General features: G+C 50.8%; 1 protein-coding gene across 6 annotated transcripts in view; it reads right to left on the bottom strand.

The window, feature by feature from the left end:
- SLC8B1 (solute carrier family 8 member B1) overlaps positions 1–10,949 on the bottom strand; it is a 29,153-nt gene extending 18,204 nt beyond the window's left edge. For 2 of the 6 annotated variants that reach the window (XM_043901692.1, XM_043901696.1), the window contains exons 1-2: positions 10,196–10,948; positions 9,374–9,617 (exon numbers count right to left, since the gene is read on the bottom strand). In XM_043901692.1, the coding sequence (XP_043757627.1) occupies positions 9,374–9,529 (156 nt within the window). In that variant the 5' untranslated portion in view covers positions 9,530–9,617; positions 10,196–10,948. Of the gene's footprint in view, positions 1–9,373; positions 9,618–10,191 lie in introns of all 6 variants that reach the window. The other 4 variants (XM_043901693.1, XM_043901697.1, XM_043901694.1 and 1 more) reach the window with 4 other exon arrangements.
- Positions 10,950–13,575: the final 2,626 nt, after the last annotated feature.

Raw genomic sequence — 13,575 nt, 5'->3', positions numbered from 1 at the left:
CGGTGGGGACATCAGAGCCCACCGCCCCGTGATCCACTGGACCAGCCCCACCTAAGCAGTGAGGACAGCCTCCTTCAGCCTGGTCCCTAAAACTCCCAGGCTCCAGCTACACGCTTTCATGTTTAATAATAAACCTGTACTTGAAATGAACACAAGTAAGTCATGAATTTGTTGTTTAGTCACTAAGTTGCGTCCGACTCTTTGCAACCCCAAGGACTGTGGCCTGCCAGGCTCTTCTCTCCATGTGATTTTCCAAGCAAGATTACTGGAGTGGGTTGCCATTTCCTCCTCCAAGGGATCCTCCCAACCCAGGGATCGAACCCATGTCTCCTGCATTGGCAGGCGGATTCTTTACCACTGAGCCACCTGGGAAGCAAGTCATGAATACACATATTCAAAACAAAACAGGAAATTTCCTGGTGGTCTAGTGGTTCAGACTCAGAGCTTTCACTGCCAGGGCCTGGGCTCAATCTCTGGCTGGGGAACTCAGATCCTGCAAGTCATGCAGCATGGCAAAAAAAAAAAAAAGAGAGAAACAATATGTAATGATTTCTAAATTCTCCTTTCTCATCCCTGCCCTCCATAATCCCACCTCTCCCCTGCCATGATCAGCTTGAAACAGACATTTCTCAGTTTAATGACATTTGTAGATACATCTTAGTACAGAGTTTGTTTTGTTTTATAGAAATGGGTTTGTCCTAAAGTTCTTGTTTCTGCAACTTGACTTTTACCACTTCACAGACGTGCCATTTATTAACATATTGACAGACATAATGAAGAAAGTAAAAACATTCTGAGTGATTTCTATATGCCAGGCACAGCGCTGAGCTTAAAAGGTTACCTCAGTTAATCTAAACAATGATCTTACAAAGGAAGATAAGATTATCCTGCCCATTATACAGATAACGAGACTTAAAAGACAGCATTTCAGGGCCCACTCAGTGGTAGAGAAAGGGCTGGAATCCAGGCAATTTGAGGTTCTTCTAAATTTCCTGTCCTTGACCATTACTGTCCCATTCCTGGCCCACTGTAGTCTCAGGATTTCATACCGTGGATGACTCGTAATAGAGGGAACATTTCCCTAATGATGAGCAATTGAGTGTGTCTTTCCACTAGTGCCAACAGTCAACTTCCTTGCACATGACTCTCTGGGCACATGTGAGAATGTTTGGTCAGAGAGATTTCTAGAAGTGAAAGTGCTGAGTCAGACAGTCTCACAGTCTGAGTTCCTCCAGAAGCGCCCAAGAGACAAGGATTTCTAAGCAAGCAGCACATTCGGGAGGTGTGGGGAGCACAAGCACCAAGACAGGGAAGTGAGTCAGGGATGGGAGAAGCAACCGCGAAGGCTCGGTGGAGATGGTTCCCGCCACGGGCTGGTAATCCCAGGGGCAAGGGAGCTGGGGTATTTATACACCAACGCCTATCAGTCAGCAGGTGAGCAGAGCCAGGGAGGGAGGTGCTAGGTCCCCAGCACTTCTGGCCTACCACGCTTATAGGTGATTCTGGAAAAAGATGCTGTTGACCTGAAGTCAACGGAAGCCCACCAAAATGGTAGGGTCAGAAACTGCCCGACGGTCCAGTGGTTGGGACTCTGCACTTTCACTGCCAAGAGCCTGGGTTCCATCCCCAGTCAGAAAACTAACATCCTATCAACTATACAGCACAGCCGAAAAAAAAAAAAATAGGGTCCAAAGGATATGGGCAGATAGTGTCTGTTGCAGAGGGAGAAATTTCTTAAACCTCTGAGGGATTTTGCTAAAATACCTTTCCCAAAGCTTTACCCGGGGCTTCCCAGGTGGCACTAACAGTAAAGAACCTGCCTGACAATGCAGGAGACGTAAGAGACGCAGGTTCAATTCCTGGGTCAGGTCTGTATAGTGGAAGTTATGGTTTTTCCAGTAGTCACATATGGATGTGAGAGTTGGACCATAAAGAAGGCTGAGTGCCCAAGAATTGATGCTTTTGAACTGTGGTGCTGGAGAAGACTCGAGAGTCCCTTGGATGGCAAAGAGATCAAACCAGTCAATTCTAAAGGAAATCAACCCTGAGTATTCATTAGAAAGATTCATGCTGACAAGTGTTAGAGAGGCTGGGGAGAAATGGAACCCCTGTACAACTCCTGTTGGGGACGTAAAAATGGTACAGATGTTGTGGAAAACAGCACGGCAGTTCCCCCCTTCCCAAATTAAAAATACAATAACCAGTTCTAGGTATGTAATGTACAAAGTGATGACTATAGTTAACACTGCTGGATGGTATATATGAAAGGTGTTAAGGCAGTAAATCCCAAGAGTTCTCATCACAAGGAAAAAAACTTTTCTTTTGTATCTGTAGAAGATGATGGATGTCCTCTAAACTTATTGTCATCATCATTTCATAATATAAGTAAGTCAAAGCATTATGCTGTACATCTTAAACTGACATGGTACTGTAGGTCAAATGTATCTTAACAAAAACTGGGGGGAAAAAATAGAATTACCATACGATCCAGCAAATCTACTTCTGGGTATACATGAAAAAGAATTGAAAGTCAGATCTCAAAGAGACATTTGCACACCCATATTCATAGTAGCCTGATTCACAACAACCAAAAGGTTTAGAAACAACTCAAGTGTCCATCAGTGGATGAATAGGCTAAGCAAACTGTGGCATATCCATATGATGGAATGTTATTCAGCCTTAAAAGGGGGAAGAAAATTCTGACCCAAGCTACTACATGGATGAACCTTGGAGACATCATGCTAAGTGAAACAGAAAGTGTTTAACGCTCAGTCGTGTCCGACTCTTTGTGACTCCATGGACTGTAGTCCGCCAGGCTCCTCTGTCCATGGAATTCTCCAGGCAAAAATACTGGAGTGGGTAGCCATTCCCTTCTCCAGGGGATCTTCCTGACCCAGGGATCGAACCTGGGTCTCTTGCATCACATGCAGATTTTTTACCATCTGAGCTATCAGGGAAGCCCTAAATGAAACAAGCCAGTCACAAAAAGACAAATACTGTATAGTTCCATCATTATTTATATACGAGGCACTTGGAGTAGTCAAACTTACAGAAACAGAAAGCTGAATGGTGACTGCCAGGGGCTGGGGGAAGGGGGAAATGGAGAGTTATTTAATGAGAACAGTTTCAGTTTTGCAAGATGAGAAAGTCCTGGAGGTGGATGGTGGTGATGGTTACACAATGAGAATGTCCTGAATGCCACTGAACTGTTCACTTAACAGTTCTATCCCCTCCACAAGCCCTCTCTGAACTTCTACCAACGCCAAGCTGGAGGTGAGATTTCTGGTAACCTCTATCCCCTGCTTACTGGCTCTCTCTAGACACCGCACTGTTCCTTCTGCCTGGGGCACCTCCCTCAAAAAAACACCACTCATTCATCCTCCAATCCTCAGATGCTTCTTCCAGGAAGTCTTCCTTGACCACCCTACCCAGGACAGGGCAGATCCTCTAGTTACAAACTCTCTTCATCCCTGGTCTTCCTTTGCAAAGCACTTCTAGTGTTTTGAAATCCCCCATTATTTGTAGGATCACAGACTGACTTAATGTCCGCCACCCCCATCAAAGTCTCGCACACAGTCGGGACTCATAATTTTTTGCCACACACTGTGTTGGACCCCAACTCGCCCAGTCTTCAGAACAGACCTAGTACAATTGCTTCCACTTCACAGATGAGAAAACTGAGGCACAGAGAGGCAAAGAGACTCGCCCCAGGGCACACGGCCTGCCACTGCCAGCTGGTTTCAAACTCAGCTCTGCCTGAAAGTTACTAGCTGAAGCTCCCGAGGAAACAGCCCACCAGGAGCAGGGGCGGCCTCCTCCTCCTCCTGCCTTCTTCCCCACCTCCTGCCCCGGGCTCCTTCCAGTCCTCAGAGTCGGCCAGGGAGAAAGCAGGAGACACTCCCAGCCCAGCTCCTCTCCATCTTCCTGACAGCACAGTCAGCCAGCAAGGCGGGTCCCCCCGAATCTGGCCTCCAGAATCGCAGTCCTGCCTGCTCCCGTGCCCCAAGCTGGCCATCCCCTCCCTTGAAACTCATCAGGAGCTGAAGTGAGCTCTGCCCAGGGGATGCAGAGCTAACATGGCTCTGCTCTGAGTCCAGGGTGGTGAATCCTCAGTCCGTCTCCTTCCCCTCTCATCCTCTTCCCTGAGTCAGTAAGGATCCCCAGGGAATCCAGACAGGATCAAATATTTTCCCTTCTGTGGGTAAGTTTTAAGGGTCAGGATGGACAGGAGAGGGTTGCAAACGCAATGTCCTGGGGACCAGGCAGATTACACAAATGTCTAAAACCACCGGGGCTGCTGGCAAGGGTGGTGATGAGCTGGAGGGGGCGTGCCCTGCTGAAAGGCATCCACGTTATAAAACCAAAGACTGCAAGGAGATCAAACCAGTCAATCCTAAAGGAAATCAACCCTGAATATTCACTGGAAGGTGTGATGCTGAAGCTTCAATACTTTGGCCACCTGAGGCAAAGAGCCGGCTCATTGGAAAAGACTCTGATGCTGCGAAACACTGAAGGCCAAAGGAGAAGGGGGCGAGAGAGGACAAGATGGTTGGACGGCATCACCGACTGAATGGACGGCTTGAGCAAACCGCAGGAGATAGTGCCGGACAGGGAAGCCTGGTGTGCTGCAGTCCATGGGGTCACGGAGTCGGACACGACTTAGTGACCGAACAACCACCACCCCACTCCACCAAAAACCAAATAAAGCCAAAACCCAAACCACGGCGGCTGGACTAGCCCACGGGCTGTCAGTTTTCAATCCTATACCGGTAAGACTGGTGTGGAAGACAGGGTAGCTGAAAGGCAGCCTTGAGTCTGAGCCCCAGCTTTGCTACCAGCTCACTGGGTGACCCCTGCTGGGCTGTGTGCTCAGTCTCTCAGTCGCATCCTACTCTTTTCGACCCCAGGGACTGTAGCCGGCCAGGCTCCTCTGTGAGGGGGCTTCTCCAGGCAAGAATGCTGGAGATTATCCCCTTCTCCAGGGGATCTTCCCAAGCCAGGGATCAAACCCTGGTCTCCCACGTTGCAGGCAGATTCTTTACTGTCTGAGCCACCAGGGAAGAGGCCCGTTTAAGGTGTCTGGACCTTGCCTTCCTCACCTACAGGGCAGTCTTCATCAAACCCCGCCTGACCACCAGATCTCGGTGTCACACGTTTTGCTAAGTGCTTCTGCACACACCCTTTATAATTGACTATCAAACTGTAGACTGGGGCTTCCCAGGTGACTCAGTGGTCAAGAATCCACCTGCCAATGCAGGAAATGCAGGAGACCTGGGACAGGAAGATCCCCTGGAGGAGGAAATGGTGACCCACTCCAGTATTCTTGCCTGGAGAATCCCATGGACAGAGAAGCCTGGTGGGCTACAGTCCAGGGGGTTGCAGAGTCAGACACAACTGAGCACGCACGCATGCACGCAGACTGTAGACTATCAAAGTCCATGCTGCCTCCATTAAGAAGCCAAACAATTCCACAACTCCAGTACCAAGGGGACAATTCTAAATTGCTTCCATTTTTCACTTGGGGCCCATCAAGAAAGGCTTGGGTTTTCATTACCTGGATGCTCTCTCCAAATGTTGTTCAGTTCAGTCGCTCAGTCATGTCCGACTCTCTACGACCCCATGAACTGCCAGGCGTCCCTGTCCATCACCAGGTCCCAGAGTCCACCCAAACCCATGTCCATTGAGTCGGTGATGCCATCCAACCATCTCATCCTCTGTGGTCCCCTTCTCCTCCTGCCAAATGTTGTTACCTGCAGCCCAAGGCACTTCCTTGTGCATGGGCAGGACGGGGTGGCTTGGGAGGGATGAGGGGCTGGGAGGGGACAGCATGGAGTCACAGGCTCCTGGTTCATCCTCCCTGGCTGAGGAGTGATCCCCAAAGATGTCCAGTCCTAATCCGTAGAGCCTGGGTGAAGTGTGACCTTACGTGGCAGAAGGGGCTTTGCAGAGGTGATTAAATTGAGGCTTTGGGGATGGGGGGATTGTCCAGAATTATCTGGAGGGCTTGAGATCTCATCACAGGATTTTTATAAGAGGGAGGCGTGAGGGTCAGAGTGATAGAAAGAGATGCGCAGAGGTCCAGACAGTGAGAGACAGTGAGTGAGAGGGAGAGAGGGAGGGGGAGGGAGAAAGAGAAAGATGCTAGGCCAGTGGCTTTGAAGACGGAGGAAGAAGCCGAAAGCCAAGGAAGTAACGCAGGAAGCTTCTAGAAGCTGGAAAAGGCATGGGAATGGACCTTCCCCTGGAACCTCCGGAAGGAACACAGTACTGACACCTTGATTTTAATTCAGTGAAACCCATTTCGGGCTTCTGACCCCCCCAGATGACAAATACGTGCTCATTTTAAGCCACTAAGTTCGTAGTAATTTGTTACAGCAGCAACTGGAAACGAAAACATGCATCTAGAGTCAGTTACCTGCAGACATCAAAATACTCTCAAAGACATCTCACATTCTTAACCTCATTGACCAGCTCCCACAAGAGGAGCGGCAGATGTGACCTGCAGTGGAAACTCCGCTTTCCCGGCTCCTGTAGGTACACGTCCTTCTATTCTCCCAACCCCACAGCTGGACCCCAACAGGGCAAGTCCTCCAAGGAGTGGAAAATCACAGGTCTCCCACCAGGACCCCAACCCAGGAGCAGAAAGCACTGCTATTTTCCAGAAGCCCCTCGGCCTCGTGACAACTGCTCAGCAAGGCCAGGTGGTACACTGCTTCTGAAGACAGAGCTCTGGAGCCATGCAGCCTGGGTTCAAACCCTGCTCCCCCACTCATAGCTGTGCGACACTGGACAACTCACTCAACTTCTCTGTGCCTCGGTTCCCGCCTTTATAAAACGAGGCAGGGGTCGGCAACTATAAAGGGCTAAATGTCCCTCCTGGGGTCTGCCCTGGCAGTCCAGTGGTTAAAACTCCATGCTTCCACCTCAGGGAACATGGGCTCAACCCCTGGTCAAGGACCTAAGACCCTGCATGGCGCACAGTGTGGCCAAAAAACTAAAAACAATCAACAACAACAACAAAACCAGATCATATCCCTCCTGTGTTCTAAATGCTAACATGGCTCCCATCTTGTGCCTAGGAAAGGACCCACTTTGCACAGTGGTCCACAAAGTGAAAGTGAAGTCGCTCAGTCCTGTCCGACTCTTTGTGACCTCGTGGACTGTAGCCTACCAGGCTCCTCCGTCCATGGCATTTTCCAGGCAAGAATATTGGAGTGGGTTGCTATTTCCTTCTCCAATGGTCCACAAAGCCTCAGGCAATCTGGCTTCCCTCTCCTGTCTCCTCCCTCTTCCTTCACCCCTCAGGTCACTGTTCTGGCCAATTCAGCCTCCCAAAGTTTGTGACATGACATGGCCTTCTGCTCCTACCTCAGGGCCTTTGCACGTGCTATACTGCTATATCTTTGCAAAGTTTCAAGCCTCCCTCTGTACACAGAGAGGCCTGTCCCACCAGCCCAAGGCAAAGTGGTCACCTCTCTCCATCTCACTCCATCACATCCCTACCCTGTTTTGTGATCCTCATCGCTCAGTGAAATCCTGTGGATTTACCTGACCTGTGAGCCTGTTTCTCATGTGTGTCCCCAACTAGAAATACAAGCTCCATGAGGGCAGGAACTGAGTGATTTACTCCTCACATGTAGCACAGTTCCTGGCACATAATAGGTGCTCAATAAATATTTGTTGAATGAGTGACTACATAAAAGGACCTAGGTGAGGAGTGGGTGGCCTTTCCCAGCCTGCAGGCTTCCTGGCCAGAGGCTGGCAGGACTCCCAAAAGGCCATCCGCCTGTGTAGTCCTGGGAGGCGGTAAGCCAAAGAGGGAGGATCTGGATTTAGCCATGAGTCCACGTCCTGGCTCTGCAACTTCCCTCATGGCCAACTTCCCCTCCCTCAACCTCAGCATCCTCATGGGCAGCACAGAAATCATCAGACTCATCTCGGGGGTTTGAGGGCAGGATTTGGTGAGCACTGCACAGCGCTGGCTGAAGAGCTCAATAACTCAGAGATTATCTGACCCAAGCCACAGATAACCCCCATTTTCCTGCCTCCAAGAGGCAACAGTCAATTTTATAACCTACAGTAACCGCAAATCACTTTCCCATCTGTAAAATGGGCATAATTACCTGTTTGCCTGGTTCAAACAAGGGGCATGAAGGTACTCTGCAGCCCCATAAAGTTGGCGTGGGTGCTAAACACACTCTCAGCTGTCCGTTCAGGTGGGGAGGAGTTTGTTACTCCATTTGTCCTCCCATCGAAGAAAATACGAAGTGAGAATCCAGCCCCCCTGCCTTCAGATTTTCACTCTGGATCCACTGCAACCTCCCCTCCCCTTACAGACATCAGAACAGAATGATGAGAGTTCCCTGCAGCCGGTCTCCACCATCTGCCTACCTCCCTGCCTCAGAAGGAAGCCTCCTTGCTCTCATCACTGCTTCTCCTTTGGTGCATCCAAGTCAAAGGCACTACCATCCCCCCACCCACCAAGATACTAAGGCCAGAAGTCTGGAGCCATCTTTGACTCCTTTCTTCCACCACTTTGCCCCTCCACACAAACCATCAGTACCTCCTGCTTGTTATGCTTCCAACATTACTCCAAGTCCTGCCACTTCTTTCCTTTCTTGCACAACCATCACCTGGGAAGCTGCCAGAGCTTTCCTACTGGTCTCCCTGCTGCTACCCTCAATCCATTTTCTCCAGAGAAGCCAGAGACATTCTTTGAAGAAATAAATCAGATTTTGATAACTCCCTGCTGAAAACCTTCCATGGGCCCTCCACTGTTATAAAACAAATCCCACCTCCTAGCTTCAGCTCCTAAGGTCTTTTGTAATCTGACCACCACCACATCTCCATCTTCATTCTTAACACTCTCCCCCATGACTCACCCTGTTCCAGCCATTCTGGCCTCCTCACAGTTCCAGAAATCCACTAAGCTTGGTCCTAACTCAGGGCCTTTGCATATGCTTTTCTTTCCACCTAGAATGTTCTTCCTTCTGGTGTCTGTTACAGGTGGCTTCCTTTCTCCACTCAGGGCTGGGCTTAAAAGGTCACTTCCTCCCAGAAGCCATGTGTGATCACCCAATCTGAAACAGTTGTAAATACTCCCTGAACCTCATAGCCTCCACTCTGCAATACCACTTCATCCTCTTCATCTGTAGAGCACCTAGCATCTTACTGCATGAAATCTACATGTTTATTTAGCCATCCTCCTAGGAAACTGTTCACTCCATCAGGGCAGGGATTTTTGTCTACAGTATATGTTCCCTGGCATATTCCAGGGTTCATTTCAGTGCTTGGTACAGAGTAGGTGCTCAATAAATACCGGGTCATCTGACTACGTCCCCACCTGATACCAGTTCCCTGAGTGGATACTCACGTCTACCACGCCGGTCTGGCTCACACCTGAGGCTGGAAACTGGGAGCTAATGTGGGCCCCTGCAGATGGGGCCCTGGCCCCGGACACTGTCTCCACCATTTGCAGCACACAGAGCAAGCTCAGGACCCAGTACACATTCAGCAGTCCTCCGGCCATCAGCCCCCAAGGGGCCCAGCCCTCACCCGATGCTTCCCCTTCTGCAGTGTTTCAGTTCCAAACAGCTGGCACCTCCAGTGGCCTGCTGGGTAGGAGTGAGAAAGGGACAGTGTCATGGAAGACCAGACCGCAGGACCCAACAGGAGGGGCCTGAAGAAAGCCCCTCCCCCCATCTCCCTCCAAAGGAAAGCCATGCAGAAGCCACATTCTGGATGGGCCTGACTCATCCAGCAGGCAGAGTACATAGCCCTTCCTCCTGAGCCCCCAGTAGCGTTTCCATGGAAACCCAGGGCACTAACCGCCTCTGATGGGGAAATCAAGGCCCAGGGGGAAATGAATTGCTCAAAGTCAGACAGCCCATTAACAGCAGAGCTGGGCCGGACTTTAGCATCTGTCTTTTCCCTCAATACTAGGGAGAAACCAGCTTAATTTTTCTTTCAAAGAAATTAAACTGGAAAGGGAAAAAAAGAAAAAAAAGTCCCTGGCATACTAGTTTTCTTCTTTTGGCTCTTCCACGTGTTGCTAATGAGGCTGTTTTGCCTTCAAGAAAAACAAAGCCCAGAAAACAAGGTTTCTCTTTTTTTTGTAAATCTTTGCTCAAAGTCCTGGCGGGGGAGGGGGTGCCTGGGGAAGGACAAGGGGGCAGAAGGGCCTGTCTCCGCACTCTTTCTTCCCTCCTGCAGTTCTCTGTAACTGCCCTTGGCACTGACTTGGAGCCGACACTCCAGGTCTGCAATACAGTCCTAGCCACTGGGGCGCTATGCGGCCTTAGGGCGGTCACTCCACGTCTCTGAGCCTCTGATTCTTCATCCGTAAAATGAAGACAAACGCCGGCGCGTCAGAACAAACGATAAGGGTTCGTTTAACAAGGGCTCACGCCCTCAGGTGTTCCCAACTTAAGGATCAACACGAGTCTCCTCTCTATTGGCCGCCGATTTCTCGTGCTCACTCACAAGGGAGCATTTATTGAGCGCGACTGTGCGCTTGTCCGAGGCTAGACTTTCAGACACTCCGAAGATCTGCAGACCTGATAGGGAGGAGCAGAGGCAGGAAATTGGGGTTACGATCACTTCTGCGGCTGCACTTTCTAGGTGCGAGACCCCGGGAACGTCCAAGTGCTCCGTTTCCCAATCCTGGCGGATGTTGAGCAGATGAACTCCGGTTGCGTGATCCTCCCGCCGCGCCCAGGCGGGCGGTGACGCTCCTCTTACCTCCGGCCGGGCCTCGGACCCGCAAACTCCGCACCTCGACCCCGCAGGGCTTAGCGGCCTTTCCAGCCTCCGCCCGCCGGCCCGCGCTGCCCGACCTTCTGCCCCAGACGTCTCGGACTCGCGCACCCCTCCGGCAGCCGCATCCGGGTCCGGTCCCCCGGATCGCCCCAGGCTCTGCCCCGGCTCTCCCCGCGCCGGCCACGCCCCTCATACAACCCCGCCCAGCGGACACGCCCCCAAGGGCTCGCCCCTTCCCTTAAAGGCACAGGTGCCCTGCGCGGTCCCGAGGGTCTTCCCCACTCTCCGTCCCGTTCTCAGTCACCTGCAGGTCGGTTCTGCTTTCGCTGAAAAAGCAGAAGCTGAGATGAAACCTCATGCATATAAACCATGGGAGGCCGGAGAGGAACTTTTATAGGGTGAAACTAGGGGGTTCTCTTCCCAAGGGAGGGGTGGGCAAGTCAGCGTCAAAATTCTTCTGGTAATCAATGGTGATAAGTATCTGAGAAGGTACCAGGTTGGTGAGATTTCTGGAGAAGGGAATGGCAACCCACTCCAGCATTCTTGCCTGGAGACTCCCATGGACAGAGGACCCTAGTGGGCTAGAGTCCATGGGATCACGAAGAGTCGGACACAACTGAGCAACTGACTCACTTAGTGAACGCTCTGCCTTGCACACACAAACTCTGGCTGCCTTGCCTGAAATGCCTGTTTGTGAGATCTCCTAATTGGGTTCAGCGTTTCCATCTAGTAGGCTGGTCTTTAAAAGAAGAACATGGTGGGGAATTCCCCTGTGGTCCAGCGGTTAAGACTTTGCCCTTCCACTGCAGGGGTCACAGGTTCCATTCCTGGGTGGTAAACTAAGATCCTCACAGTAGGGCCAAAAAAGAAGAAGAGGATGAATATGGCAAATAGGTCAAAACAGGTGACTGGTCTACTCGCCCTGAAGGCTCTAGTTCCTCCTCCCCAGTTTCCCAGCCTCCTTTCCTTCTGTTGGGGTGGGGTAGTCGCTCAGTCGTGTCCAACTCTTTGCGACCCCAATGGACTATAGCCTGCCAGGCTCCTCTGTCCAGGGAATTCTCCAGGCAAGAATACTGGAGTGGGTTGTCATTCCCTTCTATCTTCCTGATCCAGGGATCCAACCCTTTTCTCCTGCACTGCAGACAGATTCTTTACCGTCTGGGCCACCAGGGAAACCCCAGGAGTGGGGCAGGGCACCGAAGGAGGGATCTGGGGGTTTCCTCCTCCAACAGCCTCCACCACCACAGGCTGCACACATCTCATCTCACCGCCTCCCTCTCTCCAAGTCTGTCCTGTCTCCTCATCACCTTGAGGACCAAGGCCAAACACTGAGCCCAGCGATCAATCGAAACCCTTTGCCTTCTAGCCCGAGCTCCCTTTGCTGATTTCATCTTTTATCTCCATCTCCACCCCCTGGGTCGGGAAGATCCCCTGGAGAAGGAAATGGCAGCCCACTCCAGTATTCTTGCCTGGAAAATCCCATGGACAGAGGAGCCTGGTAGGCTACAGTCCATGGGGCCTGAAAGAGTCGGACACGACTGAGTGACTTTACTTACTTTACCACCCTCTCCTGCTCTAGCCAGGGAAGTAGGGGACTTAACAGTCAACCACACCTCTGCTCCTTCAGAGCTGCCTGCCTGGGTTGTCAGCCCTTCCCTTGTCTCCCCAACAGACTCTTTCTTAGGTGCTAGACCCTGCTCGAGAGCCACCACCTCTGGGTGGTCTTTCATTCTCCTCCTTGCCCACCCCTCCCATCACCCTCGCATTCCTTGCCTTTAGAGCACTCTAGCTCCCCATCCTAGAGAGGATGACATTGTGGTCTCGAGCATATCTTTGGAATCTCGGCCTGTAGATAATAGTGATTCACAGAGTACAGTTTCGTAAGTGACAAGTGTCCTTGTCCCATTTAATGGCCTTTTGGATAGGGACAGAGGAAAGGGGCAAAGTAGGTGATTAAATAGTTAATCCTCTAGGGGACTGTAAGTAAAGAAAACAGTATGGGAGACCCCTGGAAGTTAACAATCACTCTAGAATGCAGGCTTGCTTAACCACAAAACCAAGCAGGTTTGTTTAGCAACAGAGCCAAGAGTCACGGCCCCAAACAATAAAACAATGGTGGCCGGAGCCCCACATCCTGCTCAGTGAGCTCAGAAAGTTAATGACCCCTAGGACATGCTCTCTGCACACGTAAAAAAAACAGTAATTTATGGAAAGGCGACATTTCAAAGTGAAAGACCATCATTGTATTGAGACCTAAAGTAATTTTTCCATAGTGCGGTAAGAGTCCTCCAGGGAGGGTAAGAAAACTCTCCTGCCCAACCTGGAGGAGGAGCTGATGATGGAAGCATGATGTCTACTCATGAAGAAGGTGGTGGTCTTTTTTCCCCCTCCCTCCTTTTGATTATAAAACTGTAACCCGCTAAGTTCTTGGGGTGCAGCACCCTCTCAGTTGCCTGAAAAAATCACCTCTTATCTATCACTTTGCCTCTCGCTGAATTCTTTCTACGCTGAGACATAAAGGAGCCCCCCTGAAATTCCACCTTGTGGTTTCACTGTGGGGTGAGGGCTACAGAGATCCCCATTTCACAGATGAGGGAAATCGAGGTTCAAGGAGATGAAGCAACCTGTCCCCAAGGCACCTAATAGGAAGTGGCAAAGCTTTGCACCTAGGTCTGAGTGACCCCAGGTGAGTCCCCTTCACCACAATGGACTGAATGTCCTGCATCACTCCACAGTAAGGCTAGATCTATCTGACATTCAGCAGCTGTATTCAGAAGGCCCAGGGCCTGGGTGGTGTCAACTGAAAAAAGTACAACC

This window comes from Cervus elaphus, chromosome 5 (genome assembly GCF_910594005.1).
Source record: "Cervus elaphus chromosome 5, mCerEla1.1, whole genome shotgun sequence".
Taxonomy (NCBI): domain Eukaryota; kingdom Metazoa; phylum Chordata; class Mammalia; order Artiodactyla; family Cervidae; genus Cervus; species Cervus elaphus.
Note: the sequence above shows the minus strand (reverse complement) of the source record. Positions and strands in the feature narration are given on the sequence as shown.